The sequence below is a fragment of the Drosophila biarmipes genome, chromosome 3R (assembly GCF_025231255.1).
Source record: "Drosophila biarmipes strain raj3 chromosome 3R, RU_DBia_V1.1, whole genome shotgun sequence".
Classification (NCBI taxonomy): Eukaryota; Metazoa; Arthropoda; class Insecta; order Diptera; family Drosophilidae; genus Drosophila; species Drosophila biarmipes.
Window position 1 is genome coordinate 22,241,527 of NC_066616.1, and position 21,659 is coordinate 22,263,185.

General features: G+C 43.7%; 1 protein-coding gene across 1 annotated transcript in view; it reads left to right on the plus strand.

Moving 5' to 3' along the window:
- Nucleotides 1-13,536, plus strand: part of LOC108026414 (coiled-coil domain-containing protein lobo) — a 28,965-nt gene extending 15,429 nt beyond the window's left edge. The window contains exons 3-9 of the mRNA XM_017097342.3: nucleotides 10,936-11,295; nucleotides 11,361-12,075; nucleotides 12,127-12,308; nucleotides 12,371-12,586; nucleotides 12,651-12,872; nucleotides 12,922-13,116; nucleotides 13,173-13,536. Coding sequence (XP_016952831.1) covers nucleotides 10,936-11,295; nucleotides 11,361-12,075; nucleotides 12,127-12,308; nucleotides 12,371-12,586; nucleotides 12,651-12,872; nucleotides 12,922-13,116; nucleotides 13,173-13,430 — 2,148 coding nt within the window. The 3' untranslated portion in view covers nucleotides 13,431-13,536. The remainder of the gene's footprint in view (nucleotides 1-10,935; nucleotides 11,296-11,360; nucleotides 12,076-12,126; nucleotides 12,309-12,370; nucleotides 12,587-12,650; nucleotides 12,873-12,921; nucleotides 13,117-13,172) is intronic.
- The last annotated feature ends 8,123 nt before the right edge of the window (nucleotides 13,537-21,659 follow it).

Below are 21,659 nucleotides of genomic sequence, written 5' to 3' on the forward strand. Positions count from 1 at the left end.
AGGAAATTTTCGCGTGAATTGAAAGATGAAGGCGCACTGGGCTCTGGACGCTGGTCACCCCCGATTGTTGGCTGTATGTACACGCATAGGTCCTTGTTTGTCTGGGTGTGTGTGTGTGTGCGAGTGTGTGGGTACATATGCTCGAAGACGTGTGCGCTTGATTTTCAGCACACCCACACCCCCGGCCCACACCCTTCCCATCCACCCACGCCCACTGGCCCAGGGAATCTGCATCCTCTCACACATTGTCTTTGTATAACTGTTCCTAAAACAAAATTTTCAGTTTGCCTTCAAAAAGATAAATGTGTGTACACGGCTTCTCTGTGCGTTTGTGTGCGTTTCTCCCGGCTATACATGCACACTGGGATCTACGTCTACTTTGAATATATCCTTCGAGGCGCACTCGTTTGCACCTTGCATCTGTAGAACGATTTCGCCGCTGCCCATTTCCATTAGCTCATCGATCATTTACTTTGATTTCGATCAGTATCAGTTTGGTTTTGGGTTTTCAATGCGGTATCAGTTGAATCGCAATTGACATTGATGGTTGGAAAAGATTACCAAAGTCTACATATGTCAGCTGGTTTTGGTACTAAAGGAGTGTTTACAAGCATTGTTTTTAGTTTTGGAATGTTTAAATATCTTTGCTTCTACAGAGAAAGTCTTTATCAAGAACCACCCTTGACTTTATGTCTTTAGAATGGTTGTTTTTGAGTTTATTGGGTGTAATAATACTTAAAAAAAGTATTGCATGCTTTTCGGGGTCTTTTGAAAGAGGCATAATTTAAAATGTACTTAGCGAGGACATTTCTATCTGATCTGATCATAGTCTTTAGTTTGTTTTTTAAAATTAATTTAAATATGATAATACACAAAAATGAAAACTTATAACAAGGATCCAGGAAAATGTTGGCAATGGCGTGATATCAGATGATATAATTTGTACACACCAAATATTTTGAAAAGTACAGAACCCTTTTATTACAATATCGTGCTTACATGGATATTTGAAACTATTTTGTGGCTATAAAGGATGAGGTCCCTTTTCATTCCACCTGATATACAGATATTTTGAGATGGTCAAGCCGGGCATCGTCGCTTGGAGACACTCTAATCCGCTGTCCGCAATCGCGCTGACCTGGGCGGTCCCGAAAGATGCCCGCACTCGCAGTCGCCGTCGCAGAGGCAGCTCCTTGCTACCTAGATTCACCCGAGCACCCCGCCTCCTTGGACATTATCTGCAGTTTTGTCTAAGCTAAGGCGATTTGAGCGGACAAAACCGCAGCTCTCGCAAGTTGTTTGGACCCAGTTCGTCCCTTCGTCCTGCGCTGCCCTCCTTGCGACGGGTGTCCTCGCACTCATGCAATCGTTGTATTCTGTTCTATTCCGAGCTGCTGCCTCTATGTTCCTATGATTTGCATATTCGAGAGCTCGTAGCTCCTTTGTTTTAATGCGCCTCCACCCCTTTGGCTGCGGACTCCTGGCTCTTTTGTCAGCAGCATTTACCTGGCAGAGTGTGTGTGCGTGGTGTGTGTGGTGTGTGTGAGTGTGTGAGTGTGTGACACTGGTCTTTGGCCAGGATGCCGCGTAAGAAGAAGGCAAGCGGACAGGACACAGCAGAACGGGCCAGGCCAGGCCGGGCTGGACCTGGAATTTGTCCTTCCAATCTAAGCCAAATGCAGGCTGGCCGCCTTGGTCTCCAACTCCTTGGTTTGGCAGCAGGCAAGCGGCAGCAGCAGGGAAATTGAAACAATTGAAGAGGAGCCTGGCAGCCCGGCAGCCCGGCAGCCCGGCAGCCCGGCAGCACGGCAGTCCGGCATCCTGGCAGCCAGGACAACCAGACGCAGCATTTTCGACCATCAACTACTGGCCACTTACGGACTCGCCTCCTCCATCGGCAAATGTCCTGCTGCCGGAGCGAGAGGGGGCGATGGCCAAGGCTTGGGTGCGAGCGAGATGTCCTTTTTGGCCAGGCCAGAGCTCTAGCAACGGCAGACGAATCCTTTTCAAAATTAAACTATATGCAGCAAGTGGAAGAGCAAGGCAAGAAATCCACAAGTACACACGAACACACACACAGTGCCACCCAGTTTTCGTATCCTGGTCCGAGAATCAGTCGAGTGCGAGCCACATGCAAATAGCAAATAGCGCAGACACATGCACTTTTTCTCGTATCCTTGGTCCTCGGCCGTCCGCATCTTATGTATTCGGCAGAGCTTTGTTAAGATATTCTTTGCACCTAAGATGGACGACGTTAGATACGGGTGGCAGCTAGGCCAGGAGCTTATATACAGGTTCAATCAGTTGCTAATTGCTATAGGTCCGAAAACAGTCATGTGCCTTGGCCAACACACACACACACACACACGCACACGCTGCCACCACTATTTGTTTATACTCATATGCCAGGATATATAAATGAGTGCACACACACGCGCATATGCTTCTGCGGCGAAAATATGTAAGTGCAGTGCTGCATCAAGCAACGCGCCCTCCAGATAAGTTATAACTACAAGTTGGCGGATCCCCAAGATACTATTGCAGATCAGTTATTTAGTTTTATTTAGCCCTGGCAGGCGGTGATCAGAACGCTTGACCTTAAAATTCGATTTCACTTCAACACTCTCCTACCGAATATAATCACACAATTTGTTTGGCACAGTTTTTTCCTCCTTTCTTGTCTGCATTCTTTTACTTGTTTTTAAACAAAAAAAATGGGATAGCACAAGAGTGAAAAGAGAGAAAAAGTTTGTCTGAGTTTCAGCTTTTTTCTTCTCCTTCGTATGTTACAAAAAGTAATTATTTTCATTTTATTTTTATGTGCCAGTCTAGCCGGTTTGCTTTTCTTTGCCTCGTATCAATTGCTAAGGGGACAAATGGGGGCTTTAAAAAAATATTATGTCACAAGAAGTTTTTTACTTTCCTTTAACGACTTGTGCGAAAGATTACAAATCTTAAAGATATGTTTTAAAGTGGGTTATGCATATGGGTTGATACATATATCTTGATCGGGATACATATTTTAAGGGATTTGGATATTGCAAAACCTTTGATTACACCTGGAAAAGTATTATGATGCAGCCACAAAGGCCAGCCAAGCAAATCTATTCATACTCTCATGCTAACTAGCGTTTCCTCGCCGCGTATATCCATATTCATTCGTGTGAACTCACGCCACCACTTCAAATAGGCTTTCTTTTGCGCCCTTTCTCATACGTGGTCGACATTCCCTGCACTGCAGCATAAAAAGTAAAGTAGGTGGGGAGTACTCGACTAACACATACCCATTACCTAGTATTTCATTAAAATAAAAGGTCTTCTATTGTCATTGTATGCTATATGACATCCTCAATGAATATAGGGTTAATAAATTTTGTAAGTACAACAATATTAAATCTATTCCATACCCTTTATAAAAGGAATAAACCCGCCAGGACAAGTGCCAATGGGTATGGAAGCCACAATGCGGTTAAATGATGGCGATATGCGCTGACGCTGTAAACTCAAGAGCGATGTCCTTTGGCATTCACTCGTCGCTAAGAAATACGAGAGCCTGCAGAACGCAAAAGGATGCGACGGCGACGAAAAGCGATAAAACGCGATTTTATGCACGTGTTGAGTGGCTGCCAAAAAGGGCGGGTTCCATACCATCATATCCCATGCCCATGCCTAATGAATGGGCAAACAGGCTGGAAAATTGTACAAACTGCACTTTTTATTCGACAAACCGCTTTAAAAATAAGTGTTTCCAAGATTTCCAACGATTCAGATTGGTATTTCTAAAAAGAACATTAGTATGTTTAGGGGAAGTAGATGCACATCTTTTTTAGTTGTTAAAAAAGGAGGGTCAGCGAAATTGTCAGTCATTTTCGTCACGTAAGAGAAGCTTACAAAAATGCGAAAAAATAAATGGTCATTGCATTAACCAAGCCCTGGACAACAGATGTCTAGGGTTGGTCCCCTGACATTTAAGGCAGGAAATGAAGGCGTAACATGCTCGATGAACTGCACATGTCAATAAAATTCCCACAATAGATTAATAAAGCGAAATATATCTAGGCCACAATGATTATAGCAAATACTATATATATATTCCCTGCCGGAAATGAAAACAGACTTTTGATCTTGTAATACTGCCCCAAGTTCCTTGAGTTAAAGCCAGCTTTCATCTTTTTTCGATTTCGATTTGGCATGGGGTTACGAATAATTTTCGGTGCGAAGTGAGCAGACCATTCCAAGTCGTTTGGCGAAACCAAATACGATACGGCGCGATGTTCCTTTCCTCGAGGGGATGAAAATGCTGTCGCTTCCGGTTGAGTGCACAGAGTCGCGGAGTTGCAACCTTCCTTCCAGCGATGTAGAATGGCGTGTCGTGTTGCTTGGTCAGTTTTGCAATTGCGAACCTTGTCGTCTTTCGACTTCGGTGACAGAAACCAGGACTGACGGTGTTTAGCGCAAATGAGAGGGTAGGGAGACCATGGTCACTGCGACGCGAAAATACCCTGTAATCCTCAGGGATATGTTATGGAAATTAGGGATGGTAATGTTAAAAAGAGTAATATATTTTTTAAAAATGTTATCAGAAATATAAGATAAATAATTGATCATTAAAATTGTTATTTTAAATAAGGGTTAAATCTTTCATTTGGTTACTAAACAACCATTTAAATTTATTTTGTAGTATTTTAAAAATATTTCTTAATATTATTATGGTGCCAGATATCAGGTTTGGTTTGTTATTAAGAAACAAAAAGGACTGTCGCCTGGAAAATAACTAACAATGCGGCAAGATATCTTCTAGATACTCGTCTTTCGCCATTCCCCGCCGCCGACTATGCGCATATCGATTTCCTTCGGCTCGAGAGCAATTCACTCGAGATCGGGCCAAGTGCCACCGGCAAAAAACGCAGCCAAAGGGGCCCCAAACTGCGAACTGCAGTCCCCAACTCATTTCCCTGGCTCGGCGACTCGCTGTTCGGGGCTCCAACCCTTTGACAAAGAAAAGCGTCTCCCTGACGGAAAACTGGCGGCGGGTCTTCGCGTCCAAACGCAGGACTTGGCCATATATGGTCAGACAGGCGAGCGAGCTGATGACGTTGCCTCCATTCTCCATTCGCCAGTCTCCTGCCCATCGAGATCCACATCCACATCCTTTGCCTTCCGACCTTCCAGCCCCGCGGCTGCTGTTTACCATGCCATGCTCGGTTTAAGTCGCAGAACATCCGCAACCACCGCTGCAGCCCCATCACCTTGCCGCACACCACCCACCACCCACCGCCGAGCGCGACCCACCGCCAAAGGTGCTCCGGCAATGGCCAACAGCCTTCGTGGCTACAATAAACTAGACGCCAATTTCGCTGTCGCTGACACGGCCATTGCCGCGGCCATCGAGCGTCGACCATCTACATCTACACGGAGAACAATAAGTTGGCCTTTCTTATGGCCAAGATAATTTGAATATGTTATGGTAAACACGGCAGTAAACATATGTTCTTACTGCACTTGTGCACCAGTGCGAGGTTGCCCTATGCTCAATGGGGTGTAAAAAGCACTTTCCTTATGAGGGCCACCAGAAACCCAAGGATTCTATTGACTTTTCAGAGCACTTGATATAAAAATTATTATATAATATTTATAAGATTTTTAAATTTGGATACCATACTAACTAGAATTCATTGTATCTCCATATGTACCACTAAATTAAATGGAAACCTAAAAAAATGTTGACGTTGAAAAGAAACCATCGTAAATTTCTTGGCAAGATAAGATCTAAGAAACTCTCATCATATTTCATATCATATCATATCATATCCAAAAATATGTATTATTTAAGCCTGATATTCGACTACCCACATATCACTCAAACACTTTTTATTGTCCTTTAATTTTCAACAATTTCAATATTACATAGCCAGCCCTGGTTTCTCGCCGTGCACCTTCTAGCTTCTACCGCCGACCATTGTCGACTGCAGGACGCGCCGGCTCCACTTACTCGCCTTGTCCGCGATGGAGTATGGAGTGGCGTATTCCTTTGCTCGAAAGCAGACCAAAACCAAACACACATCGACTTTGTGTCCGAGTCCTCGCATCAGTGTCCGCATCTGTCTGGATTCGCGACCCCCGTCACATCACTCGGGTTCAGAGTTCCCCGTTCCCCGTTCCCCTCTCCCCGTTCACCGATTCCCCCTTCCTCGTCCCGACCCCCAGTGCCCAGTGCCCAGTGCCCGCGACCCCATGCCTCGTCGGTTCTTAGCAACGTCGTCTGTCCATCGCATTTATCCTCGCTGTGGGCAACGCCATGTGACTTGGATCGAATCTGTGATTGTAAGTTGTGCGCCGTCGTTAGGATGCCGCATTGGCAGTCGGTGGGTGCCACTTCGCCGTCCCCCAGCATATCCTTCCCGTGCCAGCCCATACCCTCGACGGCTACATCCTCGTCCACTCCCACTTGGCTGGCCTCTGTCCACCGGCTGTGCGGGCTCTGTATCCCAAAGACAACGGCGGAGTTTAAAACCATCATCGTCGTATACACACTCGCTGGGCTCAGACAGCGCGGCATTGAATAAGAATGCCTTCCAAAGGCAGGGCTCAAATTTAATACACAGGCCATATGTGGAGAGGTATTGATTAGGCAAAAGAACGCCCCCACAGTGGTTGGGATAAGTCAATCGAATGATGGGAAATATTTTGGGTAAAAAATATAATTTAAGGTCCTTTATATAAGACTGGTTATAGACGATACAAGGCAATTAATAATACTTAATCAACAGGAAATTGCAAATTCCATAATGGTTTTTGGGGCTTGAGGCACTTAAAAAACTGGGCTAATACAGCGCGGCCCATATTAATAAGTCCAAAGGGGGGGGTTATTACTGAAACTATGATGAGACACCCACGTAAACCCCCGCAGCCCACTATACCATTATACTCCACACTGAAAGGCACTGGCTTTGACTGACTGTTCGGGGGAATCAGATGTCTTAATTCCGCGTGTTTATATCTTAATCTTGGCCGTTTTTAAGAGCGTGTATTGGCCGGGGCTTTTATGTGCCCGGGGCCTTGGGTCGCGGAAGCCGGCCAAATAATAAAATCCCAGCGTGGTGAATGGCGAAAGGCCAAGGAGCTATTGACGCACATCCACGTGATATTAAGGAAGACGCGCAAATGGCGAGCGGGTTGGGTTTTCGGGCAGCATTAGGCGGTGAAACGGTGCCGGAAAATGGTGGATGGAGGCGGATCCCGTGGACTGGGCCATTGCGCGTATTATGGCGACACTAGCGACGCCGTGTGTCCTTTTGTCCCCAGGACAATAACACTTCCGTGCAGTACATTATCATAAAGGGGTTAAGTCGCTGATTTTCATCGTGTGTGTGGTGTGCTCATTTAAAAACTTACACATGCTGCTGGCCCCGCAAAAGGCCCGGCCGGGGATTTCCTGGAGGCGCCCTCACCCGAGTCCCGTCTTATGTGACGACTCGGGCTCAGGCTCAGGCTCAGTCTCAGGCCCAGGCCCAAGGAACCGCGCTGAATTTCACCGCTTTGTTTCAGCGCTCTTGTGGAAAAGATGGCAGCGGCTCATTATGCATCCCGATAAGCGATGTGCCTCCCCAGCGAGTCCTTCGCCCCCAGGTTAGTCTAACGAAGGGTTGGGCTGCGCCGGGAGTGGGTGGTTCACATGTGGATGTGGGGGGACTGAGGACTGAGGACTGAGGACTGAGGGAACTCTCGATGGATGGCTGGGCGGTGGGGGAGGCGGACGTCACTGCATTGTGTCAACGAGGGAAGGCCGCCTGTGTGACAACCCCGTCTTGAGCCCTCGTTGCCGGCCGCATTGTTTTGAGTTGCGACCCGCGAGCGGTGGCGACGGCAGTGGCAGCCATTCAGCAGGGTGGCAACTGAAAGTGATTCTGTCTCGGCCTCGGTCTCGGCAGACTCACGGACTTACTTGCCACCCTTTTTCGCAATTTTTCGCCGCTTTTGGCGCAGTTTTTTCGCTCTTTTTCATGCTTCTTCCTTCAGATGGACGGTGTCGTTTCATACCCATTAGTCTTGGTGTCGAGGGGTATACTGCTTTTGTGCAAGGAACAAGAACTCTAATTAGCCTTGCTAACTCTTGGAATGTTTTAAGGTTTGAAAACAACATCACAAACATTGGTAAGCCCCAAGAATTTAGAGATATAACTTTTCAAAATCGATAATCAATTGTTAAAGTTTTGGGTCACCTTTTTGAAAAAACACATTTTTTGAAAAATTCGAAAGAGGTCGTATAAAAAACTTACACACAAATTCTTAAACCTAATTAAAAATAACTTAGAAGGCAAATTTACCAAGATATCAATATAAACCAGGAGGGTAAGTGAAATTTGGGGTCATCATTTGGGAGAACTCAACTAAAGTATAACAAAAATCTAGTTAAGTATTGATTGATTAGGGTCACCATTTTTGAAAAACTTTATAGAAAATAGTGATTTGAAAATTGAAAATTGGAATGCAAATTCGATACAGTTTTCCCTGAAAACCAAGAGGTATCTGATGGTCGATAATCCCCAGCATATCCCTTTCACTGGCTGTAATTTGAGCTAAGGCCCCTGCTCGAGCCACCGGGCGCCCGTTGCTCCATTCTCGCTGTGCATTCGTCCCTTTGTTTTCGACATGTTCGCTCCTCCATTGTTGCGACTGTTCCGCCGAGGCCCGATCCTAATTTAACACGTTCGAATAACCTTGAAGCGTTTCTTATTACGCGCGACCGCAGTGATAGCGGGCCTGGAAGCGCGGCAACTGGCAGAGCTCGGAGTCAGGGAGTCAGGGGACCAGGGCGTCCAGAGGAGGAGGCACTCCTCGCACCAAGGAGCACTCAATCGCCTGGCCAGGTAATGCCGTTTGCATCGAATTCAATTAGACGCCGCTGACGGACCGGGTTTGCTGACTAATCGATTCGAACGAGCGAGCGAGTGTTTGACCTCGAACACTGCGAACTCTGCGAACACCCCGTTCGCCCCGCTGATAGCCGATGACTCCGGGCCTCATTGTGATTCTTATGGCTTCACACGGCGATTTTGCATTTTAATGGCCTTCTTCGCAGCGACGGGGGGCCTGTGTAGCTCAAAGTTGGCGACGCACATTCCCGCGAAAAGTGTTATCCACCCTGATAGTTGGTTTCAGGGACCCGTGGGCTATTATGTACTATATCGATGTTATGGAATATTATATCTACAGTTTGCTGGGGGAGTTAGGGGAAACATTGGTTATTACATAGTCTATATTTATTATTAAATTCAGCGTTTTCTGAATTGATATACAAATACTACCTAGATTGCCATTAAATAAATCAAATCAATGAGGGAAACATTGGTTATTATATAGTATATGTTTATTACTAAATTTAGAGTTGTCTGAATTGATATACAAAACTATTTCGATTGCCATTACATAAATAAAATCAATGAACATAAGTCTCTTATGACCATAATAATATATTATTCTTTGAGATAAAGAGTTGACTTAGGAAAGTACTAAAAGAATATTAGATATTTTTGTTCAAAAATATGCTTCGATTTCGCCAAATCCCACCCCAAAACCAGGAAACCAGGAACACAGCTCTGTGTATCTTTAAATTTACAAACGGCATCCTCTGTTGCAATCTCGGATATGTCAACGTGCGGATATGTCAACGACTGGAGGGCAAGGGCAGAATGGCCAGGCCTGGCCCACAATAATTGCCAGCGTTTCCCGCGTTAATGGCCGTTTCGCTACGCTTCACAGTTTCAATTTGTGGACGCACATGCACAGAATTCCTGGCAAGACCAGGATTGTCTCCGATTCCGATCCTAAGTCTTCGCGGAACAGGAAAGAAGATGAATGGCACGGGGTCACGCAGCCACCTACGGGGCACTCGCAGATGTGCAGGTAAACAATCGGGACAAAAGATAAAGATAACCCAAGGCGGATTAAATGGGAGTGGGTCTCGGACTCGGACTCGGACTCACTACCTCGCCGAGCCGAAGGATGCAATGAAAACAGACCGCTGATTGTTCCGTCCCCTGAATGACATCCGAAAATCGAGAGAAAACATTAAAATGAGCGGGCATGAGTAAACACTATTCGGTTAATACCCCCGCTGGAAAACATCCTCTTGTCCAGAGAGCCAAAAAGTTACAATCGTCCTGATTTATTTTTCAATTTCTTTGAGATTTCAATTTAAAAATGTTTTAATTGAAGTTAGAAATCAATCAAGTTATATTCTTAAAGATAAAAAAATATAAATACTACTTTTAAACGTGTCTAACCAAGTTTTTCTTTTATGGAAATATAAGAAATCCCACTTCTAATTATTAGAACATCGCTATAAAGACGAATTCAAAATTTACAACGCCCAACAGGTTCATCTCCCAAGTTCTATGCAAAGCGGATATAACTTTTCCAAGGTTGTAAAACATAGCCTCTGCGATCTTGACTCCTGCTGATTTTACAGGGCCATATATATAAGGGTACATGAATTTTCCTCGGGCAGGTAAACGGTGTTAAAGGTAATCGAAGATTTCCTTTTTGTCTCGTGCTGCGCAATAGTTTGTGCCAAATTTCCTGGAAACTGGCATGCTGTTTCCTGAGCCCCGGTTTATATATGTACATGCTGATATATATTTATTCGAAGCTAATAAACTCTTGTGTTGCAACTGCATATTGGCTTCCAATGACGTCCATCAGTGGATGATAGCAAACGCCTTGAAAGGATTATATTCCCAAGCTAATGAGGGCAAGCCATTTTGCATTTGAGTCCTGTGAAAGTGAAAATCGGGTTTGTTTTATGCATATTAGAATAGAATATATGGGAACTTACAAGTATTATTTTGATGAACTTGTGATTTATTCAGCAATAAATAATCTTTCAGGTTAAAGATACTTCTTAAAATATGTGTTCTTAATATTATCCCTTAGCCAACTCGCCTCATTTCCCCGGATACCCTTCTGCGAAGGCGTAAGGGCAACTCCTACGAAATGGCCACTCTCCTGGTCAGCATGCTGATTGGAGCCGGGCACCCGGCGCTGGTGGTCTCCGGAGTGGCCCGCGAGGAGACGATTCTCAACGACCAACTGGCCATCCCCTATCCGTACCCGATCGTCGAGGTGGAGGCGGAGGAGGTAAAGCCGAAGGTTGAGAAGCCGGGCCAGAAGTATAAGCTGCGCGGATTACCCGATTTGGAGAGTCACCTCGAGGAGGATATGGCAGAGGTTCACAGGCTCAAGGCGGCCGAGGAGAAAAGGATTCAGGACGAAATAATCCGGAAGCAAATGGAGGTGAGGATAAACATGCACTTGTGCATTTCTCGGTGAGGATTAATGGGCAAATTTCCCAAAAAAAGGAACTTGAGCTGCTGGCCGTGGATCGGCATCATTATCGACGCAGTCATGCCTGGGTGGTGATCATCAACAATGCCCCTTGGAGCGTTAAGCCCAAGACTACCTACACGGATGTCAACGGCGATGTGGTGGAGGCTCCTCCCACGGCCATTTTCATAGAGCCCTCGACGGGATTCCTTTGCGAAACGGGCTGCAAGCAGTACATCCTCGTGGATAGCATCTGGAACGAGTACAACTACTATGTGTGCAAGCAGAAACACCAAAGGGTGGGGGATCTTCGCTGGGATCTGCGGGACACCAACGACTGGGAGCACATGCTGCCGGGCGAGCCGCCCGAGATGCGCACCTATAAGATGTCCTCGGATGAGAACATCGCCGAGGAGGAGCACGACATCAGCGAGGAGAAGCACTTGGACTGCATTGGATCCTGGGTGGAGCGGCTGCACATTGGCTTGGCCGAATTCGAGCAGCGCTTCCCCAGCTCCGAGAAGAAAATCCAGTACAAAGGAGCCATACACGAGCGCTTCTCGCCCTATTCCCAGCGCGACGGCAAGGTGATGCAGCTAACCATTTTCAATAATGACGAGTGCACAATCCCCAAAGTGCGCTACGAGTTCTACGAGAATCGATCGGACCTCATGCGGCATGTGAAGTACACATATGCCACCGATCAATTTGAGGAGATATTCAACAAAGGAAGGAATGACAGCCTGAAATGTGAGTTATAAAGTCGAAATTGTTTATGATAAGCCCCATAACTTTCTGCAGCCATCGAGTACTTCTCCGACACCACGCAACAGCGGAAAGTACACTTTTATTCGGCTTCCAGGATAGATTCGTTGGATTTGATGGTGGTGGAACCCGGCTCTTTGATTCTCCACTACAAGGGTCGCAGTGACAAGTGCTGGTACAAGGAATTTGAATTCACTCCAGCTGGAAACGTTCTCAAAGTAACTAACATAATTATTTGGCTAACATGTTTTGTGGGAAGTAATTAAGCGAACTCTTACAGAAAGTCACTGAGAAATTTCTGAAGGCCAACGCTAATGATGTGTGCACAAATGATATAGCCACACGCATGTTTCTCTTTCAACAAAATAAAATTGTTTTGAAGTTTCATTACACATTCGGGGCACTGACCGCTACAACAGTTGAGTTTACAAAGCCACCGAGACCGGATTATGGCAAGGAGTTGGTTTACGATGAGAAACTTACCAAAATATACAAGGTAAGTGGTTCAATTAAACATTAGAAGTAGTTTCTCACCAGATACATTTGCATATCTCCTGCAGGCTAATCCCCTAGATCCCACTCGAACTAACCTCGAACTATACAGATTGTTACGCGAACAACTGCAGTATGAGGATCAGCTGAGGAAAAATTTTGAAAAAATCTTCGAGGACATAAACAATATCTTTGACTTGCGCAAGTTTGAGAAGGCTGAGCCCAAGCTTAAGTTCAGCATATTTGATCCACTGAGGAATGGAGCAGCCAGAACTATAAGAATGAGACAGGTAAGTGTTATAAGAATTTTAATTTAATTTATTATAATGTTTTAATCAGTTCGAGGAGGAAGAGGAACTCAAAAAGGAAATAGCCAGCAAGCCGGCTGATTTCCTGGCCCCTTACCTAGTACCTTATAAGCACCAGGACGAACTTACCCCCGAGCAGTCATTAAATGCCTATAATGCCTGTCTGAACGACTTGAAATCCCGGTTTGTGAGCTTGCTGAATAACTTGCAGCGTCACTATGAGGATGTAAGTCAAAAAGTTATTCTATAAACATATATTTGTATGCCTTCCTTGATTTCCAGCTGACCTCTGAGTCAAAGTCCCTGAATCGGTTTCTCAACAAATTTGAGAATCAGTTCAACAACTACGACTATAAACGTTTGGTTCAGCAGTCGAAGGATCTGGAACTCAATAAGCGAATGGTGCAACAGCGTTTGACCCTGACTCATGAGGAATCCCAGAAGAAATACGAAATAGTTAAGAACTCCTTGCTAAAGGACTCGCGGCTTAATTTCAAGAAAGAAGATCTGGGAAGGAGGCCATCTGAAACGTCCAAATAAGGATTCTAAAAAAAATCAATAAAATATAATACTATATATACCCTTAAGATATGTGTTTTGTAAACAATTTTACAATACATAGTTGAGATATTTATTTTGTAAACTATATATTAGTTTTAAGTACCAAAACATAATCATAATGAGTTGAGCTACCAAATCAAAGTGAGTATTTATAAAAAGTTACCTTATTTAATTAAAAAGATTGACTTTAAAATGCTTTAACACAAAAAGTATCTATATCTTGAATACACATTTCGAATTTCCGCAACCAAGAAGTATTCATAAATTAAACTAATAAATCTGCTGTGAATCTTAATTGCAATTAGTCAAAATGGCCAAACAAATAAATTGATTTCAATTGTGGCCTTCAAAGAGTCAACTTGAATAGTTGACTTACGGATTAAATCGAAATCAAAGGTTGGCCTTTAAGATGCAGATACGGGATATCTGAGAGTTTCTTCCACCGGGGGATAAGTGGATTCTAAAATGCGAATGTCGATTTCATGGCCTAGAATCATTGCCGCCGCGCGAACAACGTCGCTAAGGGCGAGTTTCGGGTGGTTTGGGTGTTTTTCGGGTGATTTTCGGTGATTTGGCCGGGGGGAGGGTGGATGCTACGACGACGACGACGACGGCGAGGAAAATTCGTTTCAAAAAGTGACCGTTTGAAAATTGGACAAAGTGGCTGATGCTGCTGCCGTGTACGGACCCGCGCACAAGGCACACAAGCCGCACAGCCGAAGAGCCGTGGTTGGAGGCAGGACACTCACACACACACACATCTGCGCTGGCATTCACATACAAATATCCTGGAAAACACACATTCACACACACACACATGTCCTAGCTGGGCGGCTGTCCATTTAGCGCGATACTCATACCCACACCCCTTAAAAAGCGCTCACACAATCGTTCACGACCCACGCACACACAGGCACACACGGCGAACACTCATATGATGTCCGTGACCCCCACCCACCGCCGCCCATTGCCACCCCTCGGCCCGATGGGACGGCGAAATTGGGTTCGTCCCTTGAAAGAATCGTCCTAAGATGAAAGTGCTGTCCCTTGTCCGCCTACCGTACGTTAGCTTCGCTGAAAATTTGCTCGTGGCATGAACACATGTGGCGTAATTTCGTCGCAGATTTTTGTTCGCTAACTGGACAAGGAGATTTCGTGCACTGCGCGAAAGTGGGAGCGACTTATCAGAATAGAAATGTATATATTTTTATTTTCACGATTTTTTGAGATTGTATTAACCATACTTTTCTGGTGTTATTCATACCTATTATTATCCATACCTATGGTTTATGTTTTGTTTTCTATCATTTACGTCTTCTATCCTGTCTCAAACTATCCTTACTGGTCATAAATACCTACAAACTACAAATGAAAATTGAAATGAATTTTAAGCACTTGTTTGCAAAAAATCAATTTTTAACTTTAAGCTTAAACTTTTTTTTTAAATATGTATTTTTAAAGGATTTTCGTTTAATGTGATTTAAAGTTTTTTATTTCTTCCACCATTTATAATGTTTTAGACCAAGCCAAGTGGTAGTCAAGAAATTAGTAGCTTTAAGATACATTTCTAAGCCCTTTGGCGCTACCCCAAGTTGCATCCCAAAAAGTATGCTACCTTTTTTGACAGTGTCCTTTTTGGACTTCCGAGTCGCGGGACCCCGTAATAGCGGCTAGTCAATGTTCTGCGCCAAGGCGTGGGCCGTGTGTGTTGTCGTCCCCCGCGGTGGTGGGACTTCCTTTCCGTCCTTTCGGCCGCCCCCACCCGCTCTTGAACCCCCCGCCCCCTCGCATCCTTGCCATCAGCATCCCATCCGTGGTTGCCTCGGACTTGGGCAGTGACCGGCTGGGCATAAGTACAGTTGTGTAAATACACTAGCGGCCAACGCCGCGGCCCAAGAATTTGTATTTTATCAGCATCATTCACATCGCGTAGTCAAGGACTCCCAATATTTACGCGAAGTATACACATACATGCAGGCACATGTGTGTGTGGGTGTGTGTGCTAGACTGTGTGTGAGTGTAAGTGGTTCTTGCCGAAGCAAACAGGACATGTGATGGTGGTAGTGGTGGTGGGGGCTATCGCGAGGGTTTTGCACACGGGTTGTCGACTCCGTTCGTGTGTGAGTGTATGTGCACGTGAAAAAATATTAAATTGGATTTTAAAAAAATATAAAAAAACATCTGATTGTCTTCCTTTTGGTATTCTTAAGCATATTACTAAACCAAATTAATAATGTGTTGATAAGATTGGTTTCTATGCAAATTTAAACTCAAAATCAATCAGTGTCAAATAAAAATCAGCTGTTTCTTAGTGTGACCAGTTTGCCATTTGATTTGATCTAAACAAAAGTTAAGAGCAATATATTTATTAAAAGGAAAAAGTTAATGATTCAAGTTTAAGTATTTTATTATGATATACTTTAAATGTTGACAAATGTATTATTTTGATTTTAGTGTGACCTTATTATCGAAAGTTTTTACTGTGTGAACAGCGTGTTTTTAAAACAAATTCATTTTTCTGAGCTTATCTTCCAAATTAAAAACCTTAAAAATGTTTTCAAAAAATCTCTCAACTTTTCTGCTTGTGTGCGCGAGGACACACGTTTGCGCGGGGCGTGGTGGTGGGGTGCGATCCTTTCATTTTATTCCTAAATGTCCTTCCTTCAATATTTCAAACGTGCTTCGTGACGCGTCCGTTTTGCAAAGCCTGGGCGACTTGCAAGTGGGCCTTCGCCTTTTGTCGCGCTCCGTTCTTCAGCTTGTTGTTATTGTTCGCCGCTGACATGTTGCTGCGCCGCGGTGAATTGAGCGGAGTGGGTGGACTGGGATGTAGGACGTGGGTCATGGGTGGACCGAAGTGGGTGGGTGGCGGCCAGGAGCAGACACCCAGGGGTTGGAGGGAAAACTTTTATCTCGGCGCATTTATTTTTCTATTCCACTTATAATATATGCCAGAAACAGGATACACACCCACATGGGCATATATTGGATATTTATTTTGTATTCGAACGCCCGGCGACGGACGGACGGACAGACGGACGGACGGCCAGCGAACGTGTCAGCATCAGCAGCAGGAGCAGGACCAGGACCAGGGGCAGGGGCTGGTGAAGAATCGGCGGACTCGCCGGGTCGCCGGACGGTTAAGTGGGGTAGCCCGTTATAGGACTTAAAGGACTGGACCTGGACTCATGGGGGAGTGTGTAATGTGTGTGTGTGTGTGTGTGTGCCAGTGTGTGTTTGGGCCTTCGTCCGGACTGCGGACAAACCGACGGACGCTGAAAAATGGCGTGAATTCACTTGGGTGATTTGCGCGACGTCCTGCACGATACACACATTTAAGGATGATGGAAAAAATGCTCCTTTACCTTTTCATTTTCTGCGCTTAGAAGTTCGTCTTGGCATATAACAAACAAAAAAATAACCACGCAAAAAGGTTTGGTGGATGGGGAAGTCGCTGTGACCACATGACAAAATTTCTACCCAGGCTCTGTCCTGGTCTTAGATTTCCTATTTTCTGTATACCTTGATATATTTCAAAGCACTGCATTTAATATCAATTAAAAATTTGAATTTCTTCTATAGAGGTTTCATGGCAAATTAAAATAAATTCTATCTAATTGGTTTTTAATGGACTAGAAATAGTTAAGGTAACTTGTCTTCCTTTGCAAAGTTCACAAGGAGACGTCTTTTTGAAAGAGTTTTACTTTTATAATACAGGGAGATAGAATCTATGCGATATAGTAAGTTTATGGATATTAAAGAAAATATTTATACTTCAACTAATGCTGATTTTATTAAAACCATGACTGATTTTGTGGTTTTAAAAAAACATTATTTCTTCCATAAAACAAATAGTTTAAAGTTGTATAAAAAAGTTGCTCTGTGGAAGAAAATGTATTATAAATAATTATGATATCAACAATAATTAACAGTAAGTCTGTTTTCTTCAAATTAATAAAAATATAAATAATTCGAGTTAATATATATTTTTATTAATCCTTAACCCTAACGTTAAGAAGGCGTTTGAGCAAACTTCTTCAGTGAATATATGGCTTCGTGAAGCTGCTTTTATGGGCCCATGAAAAAATAGTATCTCCCGCTCGGGGGTGGTCAGCGGTCGTGTGATCCGCTGAAAAGCGGAATAAGTAGCATACACCTGCCGCTGCTGATTGTTATGGCCGGGGCCATTTCCATCAAGTGCTAATATACCGACGTGCGCCCGTTGACGCCTCTTCCGCGTTCGGAGCCGCAGTTTATGACTCTAATTGCCCCCAACTTGGCCAAGTTGATACTGGTAACTGCTTATCTGTGCCCAGTTGATATGTTGATGACGTGTTTACTGCAGTATAAAGTCCCTTTTACGACCCATTTTATTTATATCCAAGCTCTGGTCATGAGCCTGTCCTGGCGCCAATAAATTTTTATTAGCCATGATGTGGCCGCTCTTGTTCCTCAAGACGGCCGGCAAACTGATTCCGATGTTTTATTGCCCATATTGTGGCCATTCGCATGTAATTCGCGTTTTATTTCTCTCACACACACACACGGTGGGCGTGTGAGGAAATTAGTTTTCAATTAGGTTTCGCTTATTTGCCTGAGATAAATGAGGAGCGCAGTTTTCAGTCGAGCGGAGTTGGAGTTGCTTTCCCTTGAAGGTCAAAGTTCAAACCCTATGTACTAGGCAATATAATGAGCCAGAGCAACACTAGGTGTGTGCATTTCAGTGCCTCCTAATTGAGGGATTAGTTAGCCTGATTATCGGGTTCATTAAACTTTCACCAGACAATGGGGGCCTCTGTTATAATGCAGTTAGCCCAGTAAGGCAGGTGTGCGCCTCTAGTACATAATGTACTTCATTAGTGTGCAACCATGTACAGATGTACATAGGTGCCGACTGCATTGACATTGACTTTCATCTCATTATAATGGCAACAAATGTTTATTTATGATTGTACTTGCCGACACACTCACACACACATACAGGAGTGTGTGCCTGTGTGTTAATGGAGCAAATTCCAGCCAAAGTGCCACAAGCATTGGGTTAAACAAGTTGTTTTCCTAATTTAATGATAATGAGCTATTTATGGCTGGATACATGGCCATACATATCGGTGTGCTTGTGACTGACCAGCTACTTATGAGGCTTCCAGGGAAAGTGTTCCCTCCCCAGTGATGTCTGTGCGATGTGCGAACGTCTCTGCATGTCTCTGCACTCGACTAATGAATGTAAGGCCACTGCAGGCTGCATTATTTATAATATCTGTTAAACACCAATCGGCATTTATTGTTTCCGGAGCCTTCATTTGTCAGCCTTCTGGTTAATGAGCCAGTAGAGATACTTTAATTGATGGTAATCGGAAGCCTAATCGGTTTTAATAGCCGGCATCTTCTGGATTTTACTTTTAAGCAAGCAAAACATTTCGTTCTATGCTGGCAAATAAGTTTTAATAGTCTTTAATGTTAATTGAGCAAGTAGAAAAACAATAAGAATGCTTTTTGTATATATTTCTTTTCATTTTAAAGCCACTTTTTTATAAAAAACAAAGATTTATATTTTAAATAAAAAATCTTAATTTTATTTTGTTTTTTTACATTTTATTTTCTTTAATTATCATACATTTCTGTAGATTGAAATATAAGTAAGAACGCAAGAAAGCCATTTTAAGAGAGTAGGCATACATTGAAATATAAATGATCTCCCCAATGGCAAGCTCATTAAAATAACTCTGACAATATATTTGGTTAGTATCTTAAATGTTTATATAGTATCTAGAAGATAAAAAAAACCAAGAACAAATATTTCTCGATCTAGTTTAACAAGACGTTTTTAGAATTTTTAAACTACTATATACAACTATATTTAAATAGCCACAAGCATTGCCATAAACAAATGATAATTTTTCAGCTTTTACGCATAAAACCATAGATAAAACTGGTGCTGTGCAAATTTTCTAATGACAGCCGCCGAGGTATAAATTATTTATCTCGGAATTATCGGCAGCGCGTTTCGGGGGGAAAGAAGCGAGCTGCCAATTGGCAAACAAACGCACAAATGTATGCTCGTCTTTGGCTGAAGCTTGAGTATTTATGTCTTCGTGGACCGCAGTACAATATACGCAGGATGCATTTATGCAAATGCATAACGCACACACAGATACACACACACACACACACACATGCCATGTAATTGCAGGCACGCGCAATTTCTTCAAGTTAGAAGCACATGTGTGTGTGTGTGTGTGTGTGTGTGGCAAATGAAAGTTATATACTCGTATAATATGCATATTCCAGAGGAGGCATGCGCTAGTGTGCGTTCTCGTTCTAATTCTAATGTCCAGCGTTTGAAAGTCTTCAGGATGCGAATGCGAGTGCGAGTACGTACGGACACACGCACCTAAGGACCTAGTTCGGATATACATAGTCCATGTGTCTATATGTCGGCTACGGCTACGGCGATGGCGATGGCGCTGGCAGTGGCAGTGGCGGTGGTAGTAGAATCCTGGCGTGGTCGTCAGATGGCTAGGATGCAGTCTTGATACATGAGCGGCCATCCAGTCGGGCATCCGTTCAGGCGCAAAATCTGATGTGGCTGCTCCTACGTTGTCCTTATTGCAGCAGCAGTTCCCCCACCATCACCACCCCTTTCATCCGCATCCACATCCTTTGCATCCTTTCGCATCCTTTGGCTTGCCTTGCGAGCCAAGCTCGCTTCGAAACTTTCTGCCCAGGAAAAGTAAGCATGTGCACATGCTATGTATGTGCACATATAGTATGTCGGAGCTGGGAAGGTGTGCTTTGCATCATTGGCCGTCCACCTCCACGGATGACCAGCAGTAACCGAAATGCACGATAAGATTTGGCACAGTGGTTCTGGAGCGCTGACTTCGTAGTTTTTCTCTGTGCGGTCTAACCTTTAGGTGCTCAGAAGTCCTGCTTACAAAATTTCAGCTATTAGGTCTCTTGGTTTCTAAAAGGATAAAAGAATACAAAGTGGTAATTTTAATTTGTTGAATATTTATATTCAACTTGGTTATATATAATAATACATTTAACATTACGTGTATTTGACCCGAATAATATAGTTTGAAGTTTTGCTCAAAATACTGCTTTTTTTTGGGTGGAAAATTTGGTTTTAGGATTATCGGTTTATTGAACAAAAAAATAAGTTATTGTTCAAAAACCGATATTTTTCTGTCACCTTTTTTGGTGTAACTTGGTCAAAAATGGCCCGAAACCTAATAGACTTACTGTTTTGGACAGCTTATAAGCTAGCCACATAATTGGAATCATTTTCTTGCTGATTCTTAAAACTAAAAATTTTAGCAAATTTTGACTTTTTTTACAAGGATAGCATCGTCTTTTTTGTAAAAATTGGCCAAAAATGAAATTTTTTAGGTGTGAATGCCAATGGATTGGAAATTTCACTACGAGTTCAACAAGGTGTGACATTCCACTTTTGGACCAATACTTTTCTTGTTTCGCCCAAAATACTGACTTCTTTTGGGTGGAAAATTTTTGTTATTTGACCGAGTGTTATTTAATAGTAATATGATAGTGACCTATTTTTGATTTGATTGACCCTTTTTTTAACATTGAAAACCTACCCCTAAATATTCTCTAATTTAAAAATTATGTCTTTAAATATTTATGATAAATTTTAATTAATTAACCCAGGCCCCCAACAAGTGTTCAGTTGTAAAGACAATATCGGCGAGCATAAATTGTAAAGTATGTGTCCCAATCCGTGATATGGCAAACGGCAGTTCGTAATTTTATTATCTATCTCTAGCGGAGTTTTAGCAGTGCGCTCCTTGGACGAGTGTATATACCGGGCAGATGTATATGCAAATGCCAGTTCCCGAGACTCAAGTGGCCGAATGGGACAGGACGGAGATGGAGGCTGGTGGTCAGTCCACCGCCAGAGATGCGGATGGAGATGGAGACTCCCTTCTTGGTCAATTGCGACGACGGCGGCATTCGTGAAATAGCCAACTTTCGTACATACTGCGATGGGGAATTTTTGCTGCTGCCACGTCTCCGGCGCTGGAGCTCCAGCTCCAGCTCCACCTCCGGCAGCTCCATCTCGTCCTCCATCGCCGTCTCCGTCTTTCATCTCTAGCTCTTTCGCTCTGCAGATGCACATGTGTGTTTGTGTATTAATTTGCCCACCCACCGTGGCTACATATATATGCAAGCCGGCCAAGCTGG